At 44.0% G+C, this 23,578-nt stretch overlaps 1 protein-coding gene across 1 annotated transcript in view; it reads right to left on the bottom strand.

Annotated features, from left to right (window-relative positions):
- CNNM4 (cyclin and CBS domain divalent metal cation transport mediator 4) overlaps positions 1-14,525 on the bottom strand; it is a 63,974-nt gene extending 49,449 nt beyond the window's left edge. Inside the window, exon 1 of the mRNA XM_027852987.1 lies at positions 13,133-14,525. Coding sequence (XP_027708788.1) covers positions 13,133-14,525 — 1,393 coding nt within the window. The remainder of the gene's footprint in view (positions 1-13,132) is intronic.
- Between the last annotated feature and the right edge of the window lie 9,053 nt (positions 14,526-23,578).

Here is a 23,578-nt window from a genome sequence, read left to right on the forward strand (position 1 = left end):
TTAAATGTCAGACATTTTGCCCACCAAATCTCATCTCACTAGGATCATAAGTGATCATGGATTCATAGCCCAATCTATTACCATGAATCTTACTTCTATCATCTATTACATTAGCCACCTCTCTCTGCTTTGTGTTATCTGAAAAATTAACTTTGCCTTCCATATCATCATCCAAATCAGTAAGTCTTCCAAGCTGATACTCGCTGCCATTAGACAACAAGCAGCTACAGGGCAAAGCTGTACGGCCAGGAAAACCCTGTCAACAACACTAGAAAGCGAGCCAGGTTTTACCATCCTGTCTGGGAAAGCACCATAGGACCAAATGCTTTGCTAGCTTCCCCTGATTTAACAGTAAAAACAGCAAGAACTCATGCTTGCCTTCCCCACAACCACTCTATCAATTCAATACTGATGTTGCCTCTAGTAACACAGAGAGCAACCCCTCTAAGACTTAGCAGATGGTCTTCAAATGCCACTGTGGCCAAGCAAAGTAATCACCTTGTATCTACTCCAGGCAACCTCATTAAACTCTGCAAACTCAAACCTAGTCAACCCCTGGGCCTATAGTAGAATTCCTCCTACACAGGTCATATTCCAAGACATGGCATGGCTTTTCAGTACCAAGCAACCTTACTGTAACCAAGTAAGATCTTACTGTAACCAAGTAAGACCTTACTGGAGGTGAAATAGCTGGTATAAGTAGCATCCCTATTTTATAGAAGAGGAAATAGGCTCAGAGAGGTTAAGTGATTTGCTGATCACATATATGAGGATGTATTCAAACACTAGTACCTTCCTAATGAGCTGTATGGGGTGTTCAAAGACTAGTACCCACTTCTGGTGTGGGGGCTTACCAAGACTTTGTCAGGGCTGCTCATCCACTTTTGGTGTCTACCTTTCACCCAACTCTCACATGTGGCTCTAAGGAGCTCTAGCACAGACAGTAACCACACCCTGGTAAAACTGTTTTGGCAGATGGGCTCAACCAGGTTGAGGGTAACCTACAGGCCTCAAATTAATCAGTGAGTTGGGGAATGTCTACCCCAAGCATGTGAAGATTTCCCCTGGTAAAATGAGCAGATGAGAACAATTTGTTCTAACAGCCATCTGCATCCTGGACCATCACCAGTTGTCTTGACTTTTGTCTTGCCACTTGACTTCCATGACTCTGGAAGAGACAGTGAGTCTGATGATTTTGCACAACTCTGCCTCAACTTAAATCCAATTCATGGGCAAGTCAAGATATCACCTGTGATGTCACTGGTCCTCTTCGGAAAAAGCAGGACAAACAACACCACCTTCCTAATTCTAAATCACCATTTAACTCCAGTCTTATACTACACAGGAAACTGGTCACTTCTGAAACAAAGAAAAGATGTTATTACCATTCAACCCTTCTTCACGGCAAACAAATTCAGTCCGTATCTCTTTCCCTATTCCAGTCGAGGTGATATCCAACAAGCCATTGGACATTTCAGAAAGATAAAACCAGTGAATCACTACTTTGAACAATCCTCTGATGAGAGGCTTTGTGCTCAAGTTAGACACTCATCATTTCTTGTCCCCAGACAATAGTTTGTGTTGTTGTTGATGCAGAGTTGCTCACCTGTGACGAATGACTGACGAGAGTTATGGATTTAATGAGGAAAAAAAATAAAAGAGTGGGAAAAAAAGGCCACAGAGGCAAAGGAGGCACTATCGTCAATCGTCAGTCTTCCCTTGCAAGGTACAAGTCCATTTAACCTCCCAATATTTCATGATTTCATCAGCAATGAATCAATAGGCAGCCTTGAAGTCAGAAGGACCTGTGTTCAAGTTCTGCCTGATATATACCTAATGGCCCTGGGCAAATCACTTTATCTTTCAATGCTGCAACTTTCTAATACCACAAATTCTACCGGTTGTGAATCTGCACTGGTAGGGTGCAGATTTTCTCACCAGGAGCCCCCTATGCCAGTGAAATCACAAGTCTGATTTGTAAAGAAATCTTAGTCCCAGCCTGAAATATTCTTTTAGACTTTCCCAAGGTTCTGCAAGACAGTCAAGGGGGTTGGGGGCTGGGACTATTACTGCTAGTCTCCCAGTATACAGAAGAAGCATGAGGCTCTCAGAACTTTCTATTCCACTCAGCATCTTGTCTCCCTGACATTGGTCAAGGCCCTGGCAGTCTCCAGGTCTCCACAAGCAGGCTCAAGGCTGGCCAAAGACTTTCCAGGGGAATTGGGAAACCAGTCTGACAAGTAAGCTGCCTGCCTAGGTCATGGTCTGATTGTAAACCAGGGGGACTCCTGAACCTACAAGACCTGTCATAAGATTGACTGAATCTCGAGCAAAATAGTATACCTGGCTGTAAACTTCAAGACTTTGTGGCCCCACTTCTTGATTGGGATAGGCCATGGTAATAAACCACAGAAAGTGTGCAGCACCTCTCTTTGAGGGATGAGTGCACAGAGTTCTACAGCTCTCTACACTCCTTACCACCTGGGAGGCTGGAAAGAGTCTATTCTCAGTGAAGGAGTCTGGAGAACCAATATAAAAGCAATCCACCAAGATCACAGAGGATTCATCATGTATTTAGATGTGACTCTAGCCCAGTGCTGTACTAAGTCATGTTGATTATATAGCCATAGTCCCTTTAAAAATGGGAGTGCTCTAACCAAACAATATTTTACAAATGGGATGTTGTGGCACACTTGGGCATTAAAAAAAGGAAAAACAAGATTGAGTGTCCATCAAGTTTTATGAGGCAAATGTGAAGAATCTGACAAATCAAAGTACACAGCTAAAAAACGGTGATGGTGAGGAGTCTCACTCTCCTTAAAAAAAAAAAAAAGAGAGAGAGAGAGGACAGAGTCTGTAAAAAAGCAGATTGTACATAGCTCTAGCTATCCATTTCTTCCATACCTGAATTCAGCCCACCAAGTTATATGTGATGAACAAATAAGAAGGTTACAAATCTCAGACTCCGAGAGGTAGTGTGGTGTAATGGAAAGTGTGCTGCACTTGAATTCAGGAGAGACCTTGCTCGACTCCTGCCTCCACCACCTGGCCATCTCAGTTCTCTAAAAGGGGATAATAATACTACTTGCAGTACTTACCTCACAGGGTTGTGGTGAGGCTCAAGTGAGACAATGGATGTAAAGAACCATATACACCTTAAAGCGCCTTTTTATTATTATCTATTATTATCATCATCCTTGCAAGGTATCTGGTGCTTCATTGCTCTGCTAAGGAGAGGTCCAGAAAGCCCCCAAAAGAAATGAGAAGAACAGATTTCAAAAGCACCTGAAGGAGAATCAGCACAGCCCTGCCCAGAGCAAATACTGAACTGAAGGGCCTGGCCTCCTGGATAGTGCCTGAGAGGCAGCCTAGTAGGAGAAGGCTGTCAACTACACAGCTACAACTCAAAAAACCCAGCACTTCCCTCTAAAGCAAACAAATCCTGAGGTTCAACCGGCCCATAAATCTTCCTGCAGGTCCTTCCCTCCTCTTATCCCCCCCAAAGTCAATCAACTGACAAGTCCTTTCATTTGGCTCCACAATATTTCATATTGGCTTCCTTCTCACTACTCACATAGCCACCACCCTTTATTAGCTCTCGAGGGGACTCGTGCAATGGCCTCCTAATGGGTTTTCCCTTCTAATCCATTTTACAGGTGCCAAATGAATATGGCTAAAAAACATAGATCTAAAACTCTTCTGCTCAAAAACCTTTAGGAGCATCCCATCACCCCGAGGATAAAGACAAGTCCCTGAGTCCGGCTTTGAAGGCCATTCACAAACAGCTCTAAACTCTTCTTCTAGCCTCATTTCACATTATTCATTCCAGTTCAGCTGAACTACCAGATGAGATTAGAAATTTGAGATTCTACCTCCTCCCTCTGACTCTCAGCATAACCAATTCCCCATAACCAGAATGTACTCCCCCTCTTCAGCTGGAATTCTCTGAATCTTTATCTTCTTTCAAGGTTCAGCTGTCAGAAGCCTTCTTAACCTCTCCCATGGCAATTAGGATTCTCTCTCTTCTCAAGATAATCTTGTGTTTACTCTTATACCTGTTGTCTCAGCAGAATCTAAAAGTTCCTTGAGGACAGATGTGACTTTTTTTTCCTTTGTATTCCCAGTGCTGAGTGCAGTGCCTTAAACATCAGAACAGCCTCTCAGAAGAAGAAATTCCCTCTTCCAGTAAAAAGCACCTTCTGTCTCCTAGTATTAGGATGTTCCCTAGAGTCCTGAGAGGCTAAGTGACTGGCTCAAAGTCACAGAGCCAGTAGGGCTTTGAAGTGAACTCTCTTATTTACTATGCCATGTGTGCACTTAATAAATGTCTTATCCTTATTAAAACTTCCCATTTTCCCAATTTGTTGGTACTATCCCTTCTTCATATATATACAAGTCCCTAAGGCTATTTATCTCCCTTTGACTTCTCTTCTTGCTGTTCATATAATCTGGTTTAGCCAGAAGAAAATGTCAAATGTATGTATGTTGGAAGGAAAAGGAGAGAGAAGGCTCCAAACATCAATACACAGTGATTTGCTCCCACCTCTACCCCTACCTATAAAAGTTCCCAAGGAAACAATAAACCTACTATGAATAAGAGGCTCTATCTCCAATCTATCAGCCATTCAGCCACCAAAGTAACTTTCTTAAAGTGCGGGTCTAACCATGTCATCCCCCTACTCAATAAACTCCAGTAGCTCCCTATCACTTCCAGGATCAAATAAAAAATGCTTTCAAAGCCTTCTATAACCTAGTCCCTTCCTGCCTTTCCAGTCTTCTTACACCTTACTCTCCAAAACATATTCTTTGATACAGTGACACACTGGCCTCCTGGCTGGTTCCATGAGCAGGACACTCATCTCTCAGCTCCAGGCATTTTCTCTGGCTGTCCCTCATGCCAGCAATGTTCTCTCTCAATGCCACTTACTGATTTCCCTGGCTTCCTTTAAGTCCCAAACAGGTGATGAAATAATAAGAGTGCCAGGCCTGGAGTCAGGAAGAGTCCTCTTTCTGAATTCAAATCCAGTCTCAGACACTTCCTAGCTATGTGACTCTGGCCAAGTCACTCAACCCTGTTTGCTTCTGTTTCCTCATCTGCAAAATGAGCTGGAGAAGGAAATGGCAAACCACTCCAGTATCTTTGCCAAGAAACTCCAAATGGGGTCACAACTGAACAACAACAACAACAACAAACATCTTCTACAGTAAGCCTTTCCCAACTCCCCTTAATTCTAGTGGCTTGTTTCTGTCAAATATTTCCTATTTATCTTGTATAAAGCTTGCTTTGTCTATATTTGTTTGCATGTTGTCTCCCTCATTAGACTGGAAGCTCCTTGGCCACAGAGACTATCATTTGCCTCTTTTTGTATTCCCAGCACTTAGCACAGTGATAGGCACATAATGGAAATTATTAAAAAGTAAAACATCTTAGTATTATTATGAAAACAGTTTCAACCTGACAGACCCTCTTAAAAGGGTCTCTGGGACCACCATTGTTCTTCTTAGGACACTTTAAAAGATCGCCTGCCTTATAGCATGTGGGGGGGAGAGCATCAGCTTGTTCTTTCCAATGACTCAGAGGGGAAATAGGTAGGAAATATCCTAGGACTGGACTCCTGTTATTTACAAGAAAGCTGCTACAGTAAAAAAAAAAAAATAATAGGAAAGCATCATGTTTATTTCTTATTTTGATTTTGCTAAAGAACCAGATGTACTGAATTTCACAATAGAAAAACTGAATTTTCAGAGTTACACAGGTAGCTGCAAGGGACATTGTTGGAGGCCATCTAGTACAGCCCTCTCATTTTACAAATGAAGAAACTAAGACCCAGGGAAGTTAAGTGATTTGATAAGTTAAGGGTCAGAGGCAGAATTTAATCAAGGACACTGCTGAGTCCAGGGCACCAAGAAGATTCTCTGGGTGGGCCTCTGAGTATGCCTCAGACAAAAGTATCCAATCTTAAACCCAAGAGAGTTCTAGAATAGGAGATGTACAGAAGATTTTTTACAGTTTCTGTCCTTAGGAGTTCCAAAGCAAACTCTTTGTGACAATAATAACAACATTTCTATACTTACTTTGTGCCTGGGTTAAGTACATCACAAATAGGATCTCACTTGATCCTCAGTGAAGTAGGGACTATTATTGTTCCCATTTTACACTTGAGGAAATTGAGGCAGAGGTTGTGACTTGCCCAAGGTCACACAATTAGTAAATGTCTGAGGATGGATTTGAATTCAGGTCTCCCTGACTCCATACTCAGCACTCTATCCATGGCACCCAACTAGCTACCTTTCTCAGCAGTAGTGCCACAGGAAAAAAAAATGGTAAATAATTACTGCCGCTGCTACTACAACAACTAACACTACCATGCATTTCTAGTACATATCCCCATGTAGAAACTCCTTTTACCAAAACAGATCAGCAGCTCTGTAGTGTCCAGCTAGTCTTCAAAAGGTGCCATAGTTTCAGAGCTAGAATGGGTCAGAGGGAGCACCTGTACCCAGCCAGATCTCCATGCCTCTCAGCCGATTCTCACAGCTTCACCTACTGATGTCAGCTACGATAAACAGTATCATCTTCAAATATGAAAGGCATTATAGCACCCAGGAGGGTGGAAGACATCAAGTCAGACAAGCTGAGTTCAAAACCCACAGTTGGCATGACTTGTGTGAAACACACACACACACACACACACACACACACACACACACACACACACACCCCCTCTCTAATACTCCCAGAAAAGAATAATTAGCAAAATTGTTGTTTTGTAGATCCAGAGCTAGAAAGAACCTTGAGAACCTCCAAGTCCAACTCCTTCCTTGAGGAAACTGAGGCCCAGAAATGAAGTGGTATGACCAAGATCCCACAGGGAGCAAGTGGCAAATCTGAGATTTGATTCCAGGTTCTCTGACTTCAAATTCAGCATTCTTTCCACTGCATCATAATGCCTGAGGGCACATTACATAAAGCTTTTTACCTTAATCAGAAATATTATTTATTATCAGAAAAAAAATTGAGCTTAGTTTCCTGATATGAAAGCATAAAACGCATAAAGTTCGAATATCCTTGTAAAAAGTAAAAAAAAAAAAAATCAATTACTAAAGGTCTATAACCTAAGACAAAATCTTTTACTTAAATAATAGATTGGGACTGAAATGTAAATAAAAGATTAACACATCCGTTAACTGTTCTTCCTTACCCTAAACATGCTGATAAATAAACTGCCTCTCATTCTCGGTGATAAGGGAGACTAATGTACTACTTTCACACTTCAAAGTACCTATCTGGCCACCCCACCACCCCCACCCCCACTGTCCCAATAGGTATGATGCTAAAAAAGGGGACATTTGCTGGACATATGTTGGCTGCTCAGAGTTGCAGCCTCTGCCCTGTGTTCCAGGAGAATTATCCAAGAGGAGATAGGACCTATCACCTTCCCAGATAAAGCTGCTTCAAAGCAACTTCGCCTAGGGACCAAATCACAGACCACTGTAGAATGTTACGGTGTTGTATGGCAACTCTGGTATAGGTCTGAACAAAATATCTATACAAAAAAAGATAGCTATCGGAAGAAAAGTCAGGGGACAAGATCCAAAGCAATGGGAAAACTGAGGTGAAACTGCCTACTGAAGAGATAAGAGTATGTATTTATAATATTTGCAGGCATTTCTTTCCATTTGACCTACTCTGAGTTTTTACAGAAAGGAAGGCTGAGCTAGAGGAGCAAAGACAAGTCCAAAGTCACACTGTGAGTCAATGACACAAAGTTTATATCCAGCACTGGACTAGATGGGTAGGCGGAGGCAGATAAGAAGGTCAAAAGACGGGCTTACTGTCAGGGATGGGCAAGAGTGAATTGAAAGAGAGGTAGAGTAAACTTTGATAAAAGCTGGAATGTGGATTTTAAAGGGAATCGAGAGCTTTTGACCTCTAGTTACACAGTCAAGAGGTTCATTCCACTGGGTGCCCTCAGGGCCTAGGGCCAGGTATCATCTGGGGGAGTAAACAGACACAATTCGGGCTGTGGCAGTTAAATCTTCCTAATCTACAACACTGCAGGCAAACCCAACTTCCAACACCAAAAACTGGTGACTGCTGAACTCAAGGAGGCTCTAGAAAGAAAGACTGGATATGTCTTCTTTCCCCAAGTATTTTAAGCTCCTTGGGGGCAGCACTTTGCCCTTTAAATGGTTTGTCAGTCAATCAGTCAGTGTGCTAAGTACTGGGGATACCAACAAAAGAGAGCCTCTGCCCTCAAGAAGCTCACAATCTAAGGGGGGGCGGGCAAAAAGTAAACAAATGTATACTGACAAGCTATATTCAGGATAAATAAGAAATAACCAAAAGAGAGAAGGCACTAGAATTAACAGTGATCAGGAAAGGCTTCCTGCAGAAGATGGGATTTTAGGTGAGACTTAAAAGGAAGCCAAGGAAGCCAGTAGATGGGGATGAGGAGGAAGAGCATCTGTGGTGTGGGAGACAGCCAGAGAAAATGCCCAGAGTGGGGAGATGGAGTATCTTGTCTGTGGAACAGCCAGGAAGCCAGCATCACTGGATCAAAGAGTATGTGGCAAGGAGTAAAGTATAAGAAGACCAGAAAAACATTATGATGGGCATTGAATGCCAAATAGAGCATTTTGTATTTGATGCTGGAAGCAATAGGGAGCCACAGGAGTTTATTTTTTTGGGGGGAGAAGGGGGTATATGGTTGGACTTGTACTTTAGGAAAACCACTTTGGTGGCTGGTTAGAGGATGGTTTGGAGTGGAGTGAGACTTGAGGAAGGCAGACTCACAAGCAGGCTATTACAATAATCCAGGTGTGCGGAGATGAGGGCCTGCGATAGAATGGTGATACTGTCAGGAGAGAAGGGAACATATCTGAGAGAAGCTGCAAAGGTGAAATCGACAGTCTTGTGCTTAATATATGTTTGCTGATGTTGACTGCTTCCATCCCATAGTCTGCCGAGGTGGTCCCCCATGCCTGCCTGGAATGTACTTCCTTACCTATCACAGGCCTCTTATACAATCCCTAGTTTCCTTCAAAACTCAGCCCAAATGCCATCTCCTACCCAAGACCTTTTTCTATTCCTCCCTGCCTCTAGCATCTCCCCCAAAATCGACCTTCCATTTATTTCACATATTTACGTGTACACATTGTTTCCCCCAACAGATTGTAAGGGAAGGGAAGGCTTCATTTCTGTATTCTTAGCATCTGGTACACTGCCAGGCACATAAATGTTTGCTGAAGGACTGAGAGAATGGAGGCTCTTCCAGCCTGTTCAAAACAGTTTCCAGGACACTGAACTCAAAATCCACACTGCACTCTCCCAAGACATACCTCAGCCTCTTAATTACTAATTGGTAAAGCCTCATAAAACTGCTGCTTGCTAGGGCTTCTTTTACCCTAAGAGAAACTAAGGCACAAAGAGGACAAATCCAAGGACCAAAGATAGAAGCCTCTGTCCACTGTTCCATCCCTGGCCCTAAATATCTCTCTAGATTTCTTTCTAATAGTTTCTCCTCTTCTCTTACAGTCTGGCTAGGTGTTTTTAGCCCCTGGCAGTTACGTGAAAAATCTGCTATAAGCTTCTTCAGCACAATAAACTTCCAGAATACTTGGAGAGACCTCCTAACTTTGGTGTTACAGCCTTTCCCTGTAGCCACATCCTCCCTTCTGGTCCCTTGAATCTTTCTATCTTAGGGCCACTTTGTTCTATATAGGGTTCCTATCCCTTATTTTGGCTGCTGATGAAAAAAATCTAGGTGTTTTAGCTCCCTCAATATCCTCACTGGGTTGAAAGAGTTCCAGAGGGCTAGAAGAGTTTCTAAAGTGATGGTATGATTGTCTTCCCTATGTACATGACAGCATCATGTTTTACTAGAATAGAGTTGGCCTCTCTCTGCATGGTACAATGGAAAGGAGGCTGAGGTGAGAGGACTTACTCCCTTGTGACTACAGGCAAGTCACTTAACCAGTCTGGGCCTCAGTTTCCTCTTCTGTAGGACCGGGGCATTGGACTAGACTACCTCTAAGATCTCTTCCAGCTTCAGGTCTATGATCCTGTCATTCTTTGTATGATGGTACTATGCTACTATCTCCCTTCAAGGCTGTGCCTGGCAACACTGTAGATACTAGGAAAGGAGGGGCTGGGACTAGGGTGGGGAAAGACCATGCTCTGGAGGGCCCAATTCTGGCTTATTTTTGGCTTTATAGTTACTGAGTTTATTTCCTGGGGGCAGGGAGGCGGGGGAGACAAGGGGGGGAAGCAGCTGGAAGAGTTAACTGGATTTTCCTTAGGAGGTTAGAGTTTGTAGCTATTTACTGTTTTTCTCACTAACCAAACTGGGCTTGAGTTAAGTATCCAAATTCAGTCCCTCTGAATCTAGGAGCCTGGGAGAATGTGAGAAGGGCCAATCCAACCTGGTTAAATCTTTATCTAGAATGTAAAGAGTTGAAAAGGATGTTTTGTGAATGACTCTAGGTGGTCTCAGGATGTTCTAAAGGTAATGAATGAGGGATAGGCATGGGAAAAGGGAAGACTCTGGATCATTTTCTAGAAAATGTTTTAGCTAAAGTCAAATCCTTCGAGGCCGTGGGACATAGTGGATTAGAGCACTGGCCTCAGTGTAAGGGAAACCTGAGCTCAGGTCCCTGCTCTGATACATACTGGCTAAATAACCTTGGGCAAGCAACTCTCCGACACTATAAGGTCCAAGGGAAGTCATAAACTGCATCCCTAAGAATTTCCCTTACTGAGATTTGCATGCCAATGAAATTATAGGTCCAGTCCAAAAAATAAAGTCAAATCAGCAGAAAAGGCAAGAAATCCACACACCATCACACAACTTTTAAGGTCATTGGCCTGATATGACTTTGGTTGGGGTTGGGGCGGGGGGGTTATTATCACAAAAAGGTAACTTGGTGTTTGTTGAATGACTGGTGATTTAATTGCAATAACACTGAGTTACAGAAGACATGGGTTCCAATTCCGGTTCTGTTACCTACTAGCTGTGGGACACCAGGGAAGTCAGTTGATCTCTCTAGTCGTTTCATCTATACAAAACTGTACTAGGTCAGTTCTAAATCCTGATAAGCTTGTGTACCTGAGCAAGACTGAGTTATCAAGCTTTTGTACCCCAGTAAAAGGCCTTCCTCAGGCTATGGGTGAACTGAAGGCACCAGACAGAGCATATGCTGGTTTCTTTCTGATGAATTTCATCCCCGGCCTTCTACTTCCCAGTGAGAAGTCCTCCAGGAAGACAATGTAACATTTTACAGTGGGTGGGTCCTAGCCAGTTTCTCCTTAGTTCCTCATCTTTTAAACTGCCAAACCCATCACAGGATCATAGATTACAAATTATAGATCCACAGAGGTCATCTAGTTCAGGGATTGGTAAACTACAGCCCAAGGGCCACATCTAGCCCTTGGCCTGTGAACTGAGAATAGTTTTTACATTTTTAAATGCGACAACTTTATTTGAAACTTTATTTCAAAATGTAAAAATGGTTCATAAGCCATACAAAAAGGCTTACCCACCCCTCACCTAGTCCAACCCTCTCATTTTATAGAAATTCATGGAAATGAAGTGGATTGCCAAGTGAAACAGTCATTGGCAGAATCAGAATTTGAACTCAGGTCCACTGACTCCAAATCCAGTACTCTTTCCACTGTATTATGGCACCTCTATCCCCAAAAGAACATCCTTGAAGAAGATGCATCCTGGCTTTTAAAAAAAGTTCTTCATAACCTGGGCCCTTTCCTACCTTTCTAGTCTTCTTACACTTCCATCTACTCCATATACTCTAAGATCCAGTGTCACTGGTCTCCTTGCTGTTCCTGGAAAAAAAATCAAAACATTCTATCTCCCTCCCCACTCCATGCCTTTTTCTTGGCTGTCCCCCAAGACTGAAAGGCACACTTAATGCTAGGAAACTGGTAGACTAAAGACACTATTATTTCCATGAGGTCTCTAGTAGAATGTAAGTTCCTTGAGGGCAGGGACTATTTGGTCTGATCTTTGAATCTTCAGGCATTACGGAGGGGTTGGTAAACCGGGGGGGGGGGGGGGGGAATTACTCAACCAGTTTAGAGCCAAATCTGTAAGAAATCACAGTGAGAGGGGAGAGGTGGAGGAGTGTCACCCTTCAGAAACAGAACAAAATAATCCTGAGTACTACCCAGCACTCCAGCTCTAGCTCCAGCTCCCAACAGCCAACTGTATTTCCCTGTCATCTTCAGCTCCTGCTACTCTTCTTTTTAGCCCGACACCAGCAATCCAGTCAGTTCCCCAACTTGACTCCACTCCATGTTCCAGAAATAACTTACTGGGTTCGACCTCCCTCCCAGTCACAAACTAAGGTTCAGAAGTGATTCCAAGGATAATGGGTGCAATTCAATCTCTCTATGGCTACCTTGGCTAGACAGGGAATGAGTCCAAAAGGAGGTGTCCCTCTCTATCAGAAATGAGACCTAGAACGAGAGAGAACCGTGGTTCGCAAAAAGAAGCCTCAGAAAAAGCATGCCCAGTTCAGGGGAAAACTTTGTTTTCATCTCCTCCAAAAATGCCCGTTTTCTTCCCTTTCAACCTCCTTGCTGCTGAAAGGAGCAAGGACATGTTCTAGTCCATAAATGACTTCTTGACAGTGTGGCTTGAGCTTGGATAAAAGCTTTGATGGAAGGAAGGGGATGTGTGTGCATTAGGTTTGGGACTGGTGAGTAAAACTCTCCTACTGCCTTTCTAGTCAGACTCTTGAGAGGTTGCCAAGAACTGATGAGTTGGAAAAGTACAGAGCAAGAGAAGAAGGCCCATTAAATATGCCTAAAAGACCAATGAAGGAAGGCTAGTCTTCAGCCTAGGAAGCTATGACACTACTATTCCACACACTGAATAATTTGCCTGCATTCCATTGAATTTTTAAAGCCCTCAAAATATTACTTGGAACTCTCCCCATTCCACCACCTGAAGTAATGAAATAAGGGACAGATTCTCCTAAATGCTTTTGTTCACCCCCATAGGCAGTGTCTCAAAGTAATGGGTAAGAGAGCACAGGCTATATACAAACAGAACCTGTCATAGCAGGCATAACAAGATCACACAAATAGTCTTAATAGACCACTAGGCCTTACCCTTTTTGAACTCCTCTAGCATGGCATCCAGTTTGGTGTCATGGAAGACAAAATGAACTGGATGGTTGTAGAAGCGGGTGATGGTTTTCAGAGGAGTGCAGTCATCTGGGTCCACAAATGCCAGGTCTTTGACATAGAGGATATCTACAATATTGGACTGTTCCTCCTCAAAGACTGGGATGCGGGTGTACCCACTTTCCATAATCTCTGACATAGTGTTAAAGTCCAGGATAGCATCACTTCTGATCATGAAACAATCGTGGAGCTGGGTCATGATATCCTCCACCATTTTGGTCCTTAGTTCCAGGGCACCCTGGATCATATTGAGCTCCTCCTTCACCAGATCATTGTATGGCTCAGTCACCTTCAGCATCTCCATCAGCTTTTCCCTGTTGTAGATTGTACCAATCTCCTGACCAAGAACATAATCCAAAATCTTGCTGATTGGAAAACTTAAGGGGAAGGTGAGAAGCATAAACAATTTAGTGACATTGATTGTGTTGGCCCCTACAGCCAAGCCATGCCGGGAACATATTGCCTGGGGCACAATCTCTCCAAAAATGACAATGCCAATAGTGGAGGAGGCCACGGCCACCACTCCAGAGCCAAGCAGGCTATCCAAAAGGATTGTGAGGGAAGTGTTGACCAGCACGTTGCCCAAAAGCAGGGAACAGAGAAGATAGTTCCCCTTCCTTCGAATGGGCTCAATCTTTCGGGCATACCTTCTCTCTTTCTCCTTGCCACAATTTTGTATGATCCTTAGCTCCATGGGATCCAAGGCCATGAGACCTAGATTGAGGCCAGAGAAGATGCCAGAGAGCACCAGCAGCACCAAGACAAGTACAATGTGCAGCCAGAGGGGCAGGAACTTTGGCTCATCCTCCAAGAGGAAGAGCAAGGCGTCCTTCCCGGGCCACCTTAACCATTTCCCCCCACTCCAGGTACACAGACCATAAAGCCTCGAATTCTCACTCCTCCTTAGGTACTTGGTTTCCAGGATCAGCAAAGCGTTCGAGTTGTCTCTACTCAGGTTGACCAGTTGGTGGACCACCAGGTCCTTGGTGACCCCGGTGCAGAAGTTGGATTGGTGGACATCCTGCATGGTCTCCAGCTCAGTGAAGGTGATTTGGCCAAGGCTGAAGGTGTCCAGGTTGAGGCCATACAGCTTCAGCCTCACCTGGCTGCCCTCGGAGGCGAAGAGGATGCCCTCGGGGTTAGTCCCGCACGTCTTGTTGCAGCCTACCAGCCTCATGCCCAAGATTTTGGGCTCGTCCTGGCCCCAGGTACCCCGGACCCAGAGCAGCAGCCCCAGCGCCACCAGAAGGAGGCGCCCTCGGGCCCGTCCTCCCGCCGGGCCCGGGCCCAGGCCCCCGCCCCCGCTGCCCGGCGCCATGTTGCTCCTGCCGCTGCCGCCGCCGCCGCGCCCCAGCGCCCCAGCCCCGCGCCGCGCGGCCCCGCTCAGCGCCGCCGCTCCTGCTGCTCCGCTGCCGCCGAGCCAACTGCCCGGGCCGCGGGCCTGACGTCACACCGGCGGCCCGCCCCCCACGGCCACAGACACACACCCGGTCCCACGCCCCCTCCGCCGGGAGCCACGCCTACTTCATTTGCATGACACCGCCTCCTTAAACCCCTTCCTCCTTCCTCCTTTGGATATACCGGCACTTACTGCCCTGGTTTAAGGGGGTCTGGGCTTTTAAGGTGGAACTGGGCTGGGCAGGGATCGTATGACTTTTGAAGTTGAGAAGTGAAAGGGACATTAAAGGTCATCTAGTCAAGCCTCCTTGTTGTACAGATAAAGAAGGGGAGGGAGACCCAGAGAGAGGTGCCCAAGGTCACGCAGGGTGTAAATGACAAGATTAGGATTTGAACCTGGAACATGTTGGCGCCCCGCCCCTTAGAATCATCTCCTAGGATGGTAGAACTCAAGAACTGGGAGAGACCTTAGAAGTCATCAGGTCCAGTCCTGGACCATTGCCAGAGCTTTCTGGCTAGTTTCCCTGCCTCAAGTCTCTCCCCCGCCCGCCCATCCTCCACCTGGCTGTTAAATTGAGCTTCTGAAAACACAGGTCTGACCAGGTCACACACAACCTCCCCCCAAAAGCAAACAAACAAAAAAACTCCAGCGGCTCCGTTGTCTCCAAGATCAAATATAAAACCCTGTGTTTGGTGTTCAAAGTCTTCATAACCTGCCCCCTTTTCCAGACTTCCTAACTGCCCCAGCCCCCCAACATAGTCTTGAATCTAGTGTCAGGGGCCTCCTTGCTGTTCCTGGAACTAGACACTCTCATGTCCCGACTTGGGACATTTTACTGGTGATGGATTTCTCTCCCTCCTCCATTTCTGTCTCCTGGCTTCCTTCAATCCCAGCTAAAATCTCACCTACAGCATGCCTTTTCCAGTCCCCTTTAATTCTAGTGGCTTCCCTCCTTTATTATCTTCAATGTATCCTGCCTGTATCTTGTTTGTAGATAGTTATTTGTTCTTGAGTTCAAATTTGGACTCAAACACTTACTAGCTGTGTGACCCTGGGCAAGTCACTTAACCCTGTTTGCCTCAGTTTCCTCATTTGTAAAATAAGCCAAAGAAGGAAATGGCAAACCACTTCATTATTTTTGCCAAGAAAACCCCAAATGAGGTCACAAAGAGTCAGATGTGACTGAAAATGACTGAACATTTACATGTTGTCTCCCGCATTAGATTATGAGATCCTTGAAATAAGGGACTTGCCTGTTTTTATGTCCCTGGTGCTTAGCACAGTACTTGGCAGATAGTAGGTGTTTAATAAATGCTAGCTGGCTGACAGGTGAGGTAATTGAGGCCCAGGGTCATATAAGTAAACCAGAGGAGCAGCAGGATTTGAAATCAGGTCCTCTGACTCTCCTACACCTCACCTGGATTTCAGAAGGGATGCCTCTAAATCTATGATCATACACTACTTCTTTCTAGGCCTCGGTTTCCTTGCCTGTAAAATGAGGCAACTGATGATCTATAAGGACTCTTCTGCTTCCTGTGGATGCCTACACGTACTCAAACACATAGCAGCCATATCAGAGGGGAAAGAATGCTGAACACAGAGAGCAGCTGGCTTCCAATCCCACCTGTTACTTAGCCTCCCGACTGACCATGGACAATTCACTTTACCTCTCAAGGAGGGATGGAGGAGTGGACTAGAGGACCTATAAAGTCCTTCTTTTAGGAGAGAAAGGAGAAAAGACAGATTAAAATTCAGGCCTCCAGACATTCAGTCTGGAGTCTGGACATCCAGACTCTTTCCATAACATTGCAATGTTTTCTTTTGAGTTTCCTCATTCTTTTCATTACATTCAACAAATATCTATTAAGAATCTGCTGTGAGTACAGAACTGAGTTAGAAGTTGGCATAGATAAAAATTTGGTAATGCCTGGTCACTACCCCTCTTAGAGATTAGGCTCTTTTTTTCTCAGCCTACCCAAAATTCCACTGTATTTTCTGTTTTCCTCTCCAACATAATGTAGGCTTGCAATATTAATATGAACAAGTCCTTCCAGAAAAGGGCCAGGAGTCAGGGAGACTAAAGTTACCTCAAGTAACCCACTTATCAAGATACAGCTCCTCTCTGGGACTAGTCAAATTTCCACACAATTACAGTTTACTCCCTTTTCTTTCAAGATTTATAGTTCACTTTTATGTTACTTAATGTCCATCAAAAGATACATACATTTGAGGAATAACTGATAAAAGGCTTTAATTTCCACTTTTTTCTCCCCATGTCAAGAAAACTTCAGGAAGGCCCCACTCTGTCAAGCTTATGGGAAAATTAGACAAGTCTCACAGAATCAAGAAGCATGGATAGGTTGGCCACCTGTTCCGGTGATTCTTTGGAGTAGCAAAGCTGGAGTGATGCACCTTAGTTAGATGGTGTCAGAATTCGGAAAACCAAGTCCATCTCACTGGGCTAATCCAGGATCAGGACTAGCTTCCCCCATGGGTGTGTTACTATTAGGAACATGGAATCAGAGAGCCAGAAGAGACCTTAGAGGCCCTTTTGTCCACACTACTGCTCACCCCCATTTTACAGGGTGAGGAAACTGAGGTTTAGAGAGTTTAAGTGATTTGCTTGAGGTCACACAGGTGCGAGATGCTAAGTGGCAAAGTGGCAAAACCTCCACGTGAACTCAGTCAGTCAAAAAGTATTTATTAAGCATTTACCAGGCACAGTGCTACAGCTGGGATTACAAAGAAAGGTTCCCTGCCCTTAAGGAGTCAGCTCACATTTATCTGTACAATGGGGATTTCATTCCTGGATTACTTGGGCGTAAAGTACTTTGTAATTTGCAAAGTGTTTCATCAATAGAAGCTATTCATACTATTCCCAGAGCTTTGAGGAAAGGAGTGTGGGCTGCCATCCCCTGCACCCTAATCTCTCTTCCCCTCACTCTCCCCCTCCCCCCTCCTCCTTCCTCTCCCCCCCTCCTTCTTCTTCTCCTCCCTCCCCTCTCCCTCTCTTCTCTTTTTCCTCTCCTTTCTCTCTCTCTCTCCCTCCCTCCCTTTTTCCCTTTTCTTCTTCCTCTCCCCAAATTCCATGGGGCAGCTGAAGAGTAATGACACATTGCAGTGAGGGGGCAGGCAGGATGAAGGATTAGAGGTGTTGGTTTAGATCAGAAGTCACTTCCCTGAACTGTCCAGATTAAACTTTGCCCTTGAAGTCACTGTATAATTACTTATTGAGTACTAGGCACCTGAAGTGTGAATTAAAAGTGGATCTGCCCTGACAAAATCAGTCCCAAAGAGCTCCAATACACATAAATGCACTAATTTCAGGAAGGCACTCAGATTTTTTATCTTAAAAGCTCTCACACCAGAGGTATTTTCCAGCCTCTACAGGCAAAATCTATTTCATGTCCCCCACCCCAACCCAGAATGCTGACACTTCTGTTTATTTTGCTTATAGAATTAGACATTAAAACCAATCCTTGATAAGGAAGGAGCAACAACTCATTGTCATAACGTCCTAGGATTAGGGAGGAGAAAGAGACAGGGAGAACAATTGATGGCCTGGGAGCTGGGCCTCCTGGGTTTCAAATCCACCTCTGCATCTGGCAGGTCATTATTGGATGGCCCAGATAATAGGACAACAATAGTGCTTGTCCTTAGTGACAGGGCCTGACCTGAGCAAGTCTGTTTGACGACACTTGCCCCAGTTCCCCTTCTGTTGAGCAAGAAGATGATATCTAACTTGAGGAATGCTCACAAAGCAGACCCTGATTGGGGGAGAAATAAGAAGGAAACAGCTGGAGGAGGCAGGTACAACCTCTAACCCTCAAAGTAATCATTCCCCTCCCCACACCAGGCCCTAAACCTGGTTCCCACAAGGGCATCTTCTGAGGGTAAACCCCATTCCAGAGGGCCAGGCTCAATCCTAAGAGAAGGTTCTCCAAGCCCATTCATTCTCAGCTATTTTGAGCAGACCTCATACAAATGTTCTCTGCCCTTTTCCTCTCTCACTATACTTAGAAGTTCTCTGATTCCCATGATTATTGACAGTTTGGTCCTTTTCAAACATGTACTATCCTGAGAAGCTCCCAGATATCAGCATTTTTTGTAGGAACAAAGAGAGAAGAGGGTTTTTTTCAGATCCTTAGGTTAAAAAAAGTTGTCATTCATGGGCAGAGGACAAATTAATTCCCACTTCCTCATCATGATAGGGTTGTGTAGTATTACTGACAGACCAGTACTCCCAATCCATTCACATCTGCTGATCCGGTGAGACTTTTATCTACATTCCACCCCTCACTCCAACCCCAGTTTGGGCATACAATGTTCTAGAAGCGAATTTTCTTGACCTAGGCAATATGCCAAGGAGTACTGAGGGTTCACCATTGACTTCACCACTTACTTGCTGTGTAATTCAAGGCAAGTCACTTAATCTCTGAATTTCAGCTTCCCCTTTTGTAAAATGAGGTGTTGAATTAGTTTCCTCCCAGCTTTGACCTTCTATGATTTGTCAAACTCTTTTTTTCTAAGTCCCTCAAAAATGGGTCCTCAATAAATGTTTGTTGACGGTAAGACTGGGATACACCTATTTATTTGTCATTAAGTGCCTACTATGTACCAAGGGCAACTAGGTGGTGAAGCAGATATAATACTGGGCTTGGAATCAGGAAGACTCATCTTTCTGAGTTCAAAACTGGCCTCACACACTTACTAGCTGGGTGACCCTGGGCAAGTCACTTAACCATGTTTGTCTCCATTCCTCATCTGTGAACTGGAACTGGAGAAGGAAATGGCAAAGCACTGCAGTATCTTTGCCAAGAAAACCCAAAATGGGGTCACAAAAAGTCAGCCATGACTGAAAGGACTCAACAACAATGACTATGTGCCAGGCACTATGCTGAGCACTCTTAAGGTAAGTCTTAGACTACCATTCCCTCTATGGTTTTATAATACAGTTTGAAGAAAAACTACATATAAATTCAAAAAGATAAATAACAATAGAATAGAATAATTACTAAATGAGTAATTGAGTAAATGAGTAAATGAGCCAAAGATAATATGCATTATTGGAGTCCCAAAGAAAATGATCATAAGGCCTGGTATATTGTTGGTACCTTTTATCTGGTTGTCACTGATAAAGAAACAGCTATTGGAGGGGCAGCTAGGTAGTACAGTGGATAGCGTACCAACCCTGGAGTCAGGAAGACCTGAGTTCAAATCTGGCTTCAGACACATAACACGCACTAGCTGTGTGACCCTGGGCAAGTCACTTAACCCCATTGCCTAGCAAAGACAAAAAAAAGAAAGAAAAGAAATAGATATTGGAGACTTGTTTCCATGCCATTTAACAAGTTTATGAAGTACTTACTATGTGAGAGCCACTATGCTTGGCACCAAGAATAAAAAAAAAAGATTACTATAGTCCCTGCCCACAAAGAGCTTCCATTCTCCCACGGAGATTGTTAAGGATGCAACACACAGGGTCTACAATTTCTTTTTAACTAGAGGGTGACCATAGTAGGGACAACAGTCCTTTAAAGAAAGAAAGGGATTTTGATAGGTGAGGATGAGGAGGAAATACACTAAAACGGGAAATAGGAGTGTCAAGTTTGGGAAACCTAGCAATCCAATCTGGCTAGAACATTTAATTCACAAAGGGGAGTAGTATGAAATGAGGCTAGAAATACGGTAGATATCACTTTGTGGAGGGCCTCAAATGCTAGACTAAGGATATTTAGATACTTCAATGGCTTCATGATGTAGATATTTCCTCCAGCAGTATAGATTGCAGCCTGATTCAGAATACACTTTTTCATCCTATATGGCTCTTGCTCATGTCTCCCAGTAAATTTTCCACAGTGGATCCATCCAACAATTTGGGACCTTTATCTAGGCCTCCTGACATTGTTGTTGTTCAGTCACGTCCAACTCTTCATGACCTCATTTGGGGTTTTCTTAGCAAAGGCACAAGAGAGATTTGCCATTTCCTTCTCCAGCTCATTTTACAGGGGAAGGAAAGTGAAGCAAACAGGGTTAAGTGACTTGCCCAGGGTCACACAGCTAGTAAGTATCTGAAGTTGAATTTAAACTCAGGTCTTCCTGACTTCAGGTCAGGCCCTCTATCCACTGTGCCACCTCACTGACCTCCTGCCATCACACTCAGGTTATCCATTACTCTCTCTGCTGATGTACCTCTCTGATCATACCTTTTTATTCAGCTTCTCCTAAGCAATTTTTTATCCTACAGCCTGCTTATACTCACCACATACCTCTCCATTGTCCTTTGGGTGATCAGCAGAGAGCTTGTCCATGACGACACTGTAGCTGGATTTAGAATTGGACCCAGGAGGAGAAGAGAGCAGACCAGACTGCATTTGGTAAATTGTACAGGGATTTTAATAATGCTGTGCTTCTCACTGAAACAAAGGCCCATCTTTTTTTTTTTAACATCAAGATTCTCCCAGTACATGTCGTATGATTATGAGTCATGAAATAGCGCAGTCTCTGGAGAACTGAAGTTGCAGACTGAGGAGTTCATATTTTATCTTAGAGTTAAGGGGGAGTCACTGAAGGTTATTAAGCCGACAAATGTCATTGTCATATATTTGCTTTGGGAAGATTTTTTTTGGGGGGGGTGTATCTGAGTAGAGAATGGATACTACATTCTGCCCTGGTCAGACCACATGAGAAGTAAAAAGTTCAATTCTACATTTTAGGAAAGACAGTGATATGTTAGAGCAGGGGTCAGCAAACTCTCACATGAGGAGTTCATATTTTATCCTAGAGGTAAGGGGGAGTCACTGAAGGTTACTGAGCTGACAAATGTCATTGTCAGATCTTTGCCTTAGGAAGATTTTTCGGGGTAGGGGAGAGGTGTATATGAATAGAGAACGAATGCTACACTCTGCCCTGGTCAGACTACTTGAGAAGTAAAAAAGTTCAATTCTACATTTTAGGAAAGACAGTGATATGTCAAATAGAGCAGGGGTCAGCAAACTTTCACATGGCTGCAGCTAAGAACGGTTTTTACATTTTCAATACAGATACATTGTATTTAAAAATATAAAGACTGATCTAAGGTAGCTGGCAACACAGAAACAGGGGACAGGCCAAATTAGGCTGTTGGACTGTAGTTTGCTGACCCATGGAAGGAAACTGAAGAGATTTGAAAGCATGCTATATAGGATCAGTTGAAAGAAATAGGGCTATTTAGCCTAGAGAAGACTTTGGTGAGACATAATAGCTGTTTTCAGTTATTTAAAAGATTGTTATTTGGAAGAGGGATTAGACCTCTTCTGCTTGGCCACAGAAGGCATAATGACTAGAATCAATGGTCAGAAGTTGCAAAGAGGTAGATTTAGGATTGATATAAGGAAAAACTTCCTAACAGAGCTATCCAAAACTGGAATAGGTTGGCTGGGGAAGTAGTGTTTTCTAGTCACCAGAGATCCTCCCACACAGGCTAAATGACCACTTGCCACGTAGGTAGAAGAGGGGACAAGATGATCCTGAGATCCCTTCCCACACTGAGATTCTATGGCAGTAGTAAGACAACTTCAGAGGTCTTCCATTGCAATAATCCAGATGAGAGGTGCTGAGGTGCTGAGAATTAAGAAGGCAGCAGATATAGAAAGTACCCATTTAAATGACTGAATATTGGGGATGAGAGAGAGGCAAGCAGCAAGGTTGACTCTAAGATTATAAAAATTGATGACTGGAATGATGATGCCCCTTCAGCAGAGATAAGGAAGTCTGGATGAGGAGAGGGCTTTAAGAAGATGAGTGGTTTCAGAAATGTTGAGTTTGAGATACCTACAGGACATCCAAGGCAGACATGTCCTCCATAAAGCTGAAAATGCAGTACTACAGCGTAAGAGCTAAACTGATGTTAGATATGTAGATATGGAAGTTATCAGTTTAGAGTTAAGACCTGAAACCACAGCAGCAAATAAGATCACCAGAGATCTTAGAGAGAAAAGGGCTGAGTTCAGAGTCTTAGGGGACATTCTGGCTTAGGGAATGGGAGATGGATGATTATTCTATAAAGGAGACTAGGAAGGAGGAGCAGTCAGCCAGCTAGGAAGAGAACCAGGAGAGGCCAGTGCCACAAAAGCAAGGGAGGAGAGAGGATGCAGCAGTATCAGAAATTACAGAGGAGTGGAGAAGGAGGCCTGAGAAAAGGCCAGTGGATCTAACAGCTAAGAAATTCTTGGAACAAAAAGCTTCCATGGAATGGTAAGATAAGAAATCAGATTGCAAGGAGTTGAAACTTTGAGTGGGGGACAAGGCGGTAGAGGTATTGACTGTAAATGATTCTTTCTAGGATATTGGTGATGACAGGAAAAAAGAAAGGATGTGTGAGTTTTCAAGTCAAAAGTCTTGGAAAGTACTATTTGGTTAGGGTTCTGTAAAGACTAAGGTCAGCATTGGTTATGGGAATTCCCTTTGCAAACACCAAGGAGTACCTCCCCCCCCATGCTCCACACACATACACACACACACACACACACACACACACACACACACACACCCCCACCCCCCATTTTAATTACTGCCTACTTTGTTGTATGTATCTTGTATCCTCCTGGGTAGAATATAAACTCCTTAAGGGCAGGGACTTTTCCACTTTTATATTTATTTCCCCTAGTGCCTGGCACATAGTAAGCACCTTGTAAACAAGTATTAGACATCTATATTACATGCTTGTTAATTGATTAATTGGTGTAACTTGGGTTTGAGACGGAAGTCTGGGTCCTCAGAGACCAGGGAGAGCTCAAGCTTGATACCAGTTCTTTAGCTACATTTCAGGTTGGTGGGGAATGTGGCACCCCACCTCCATGCCCAGAAGACAACACTGAGTCAGTAACAAGTTTTTATTAAGCACCTATTATGTGCCAGGTGCTGGGCATACAAAGAAAAAATTGAACAGTCCCTGCCCTTAAGGAGCTTACTTTCATTCAAGGGAGACAACA

Source organism: Vombatus ursinus, unplaced genomic scaffold, assembly GCF_900497805.2.
Source record: "Vombatus ursinus unplaced genomic scaffold, bare-nosed wombat genome assembly UNPS02000580.1, whole genome shotgun sequence".
Lineage (NCBI taxonomy): Eukaryota > Metazoa > Chordata > Mammalia > Diprotodontia > Vombatidae > Vombatus > Vombatus ursinus.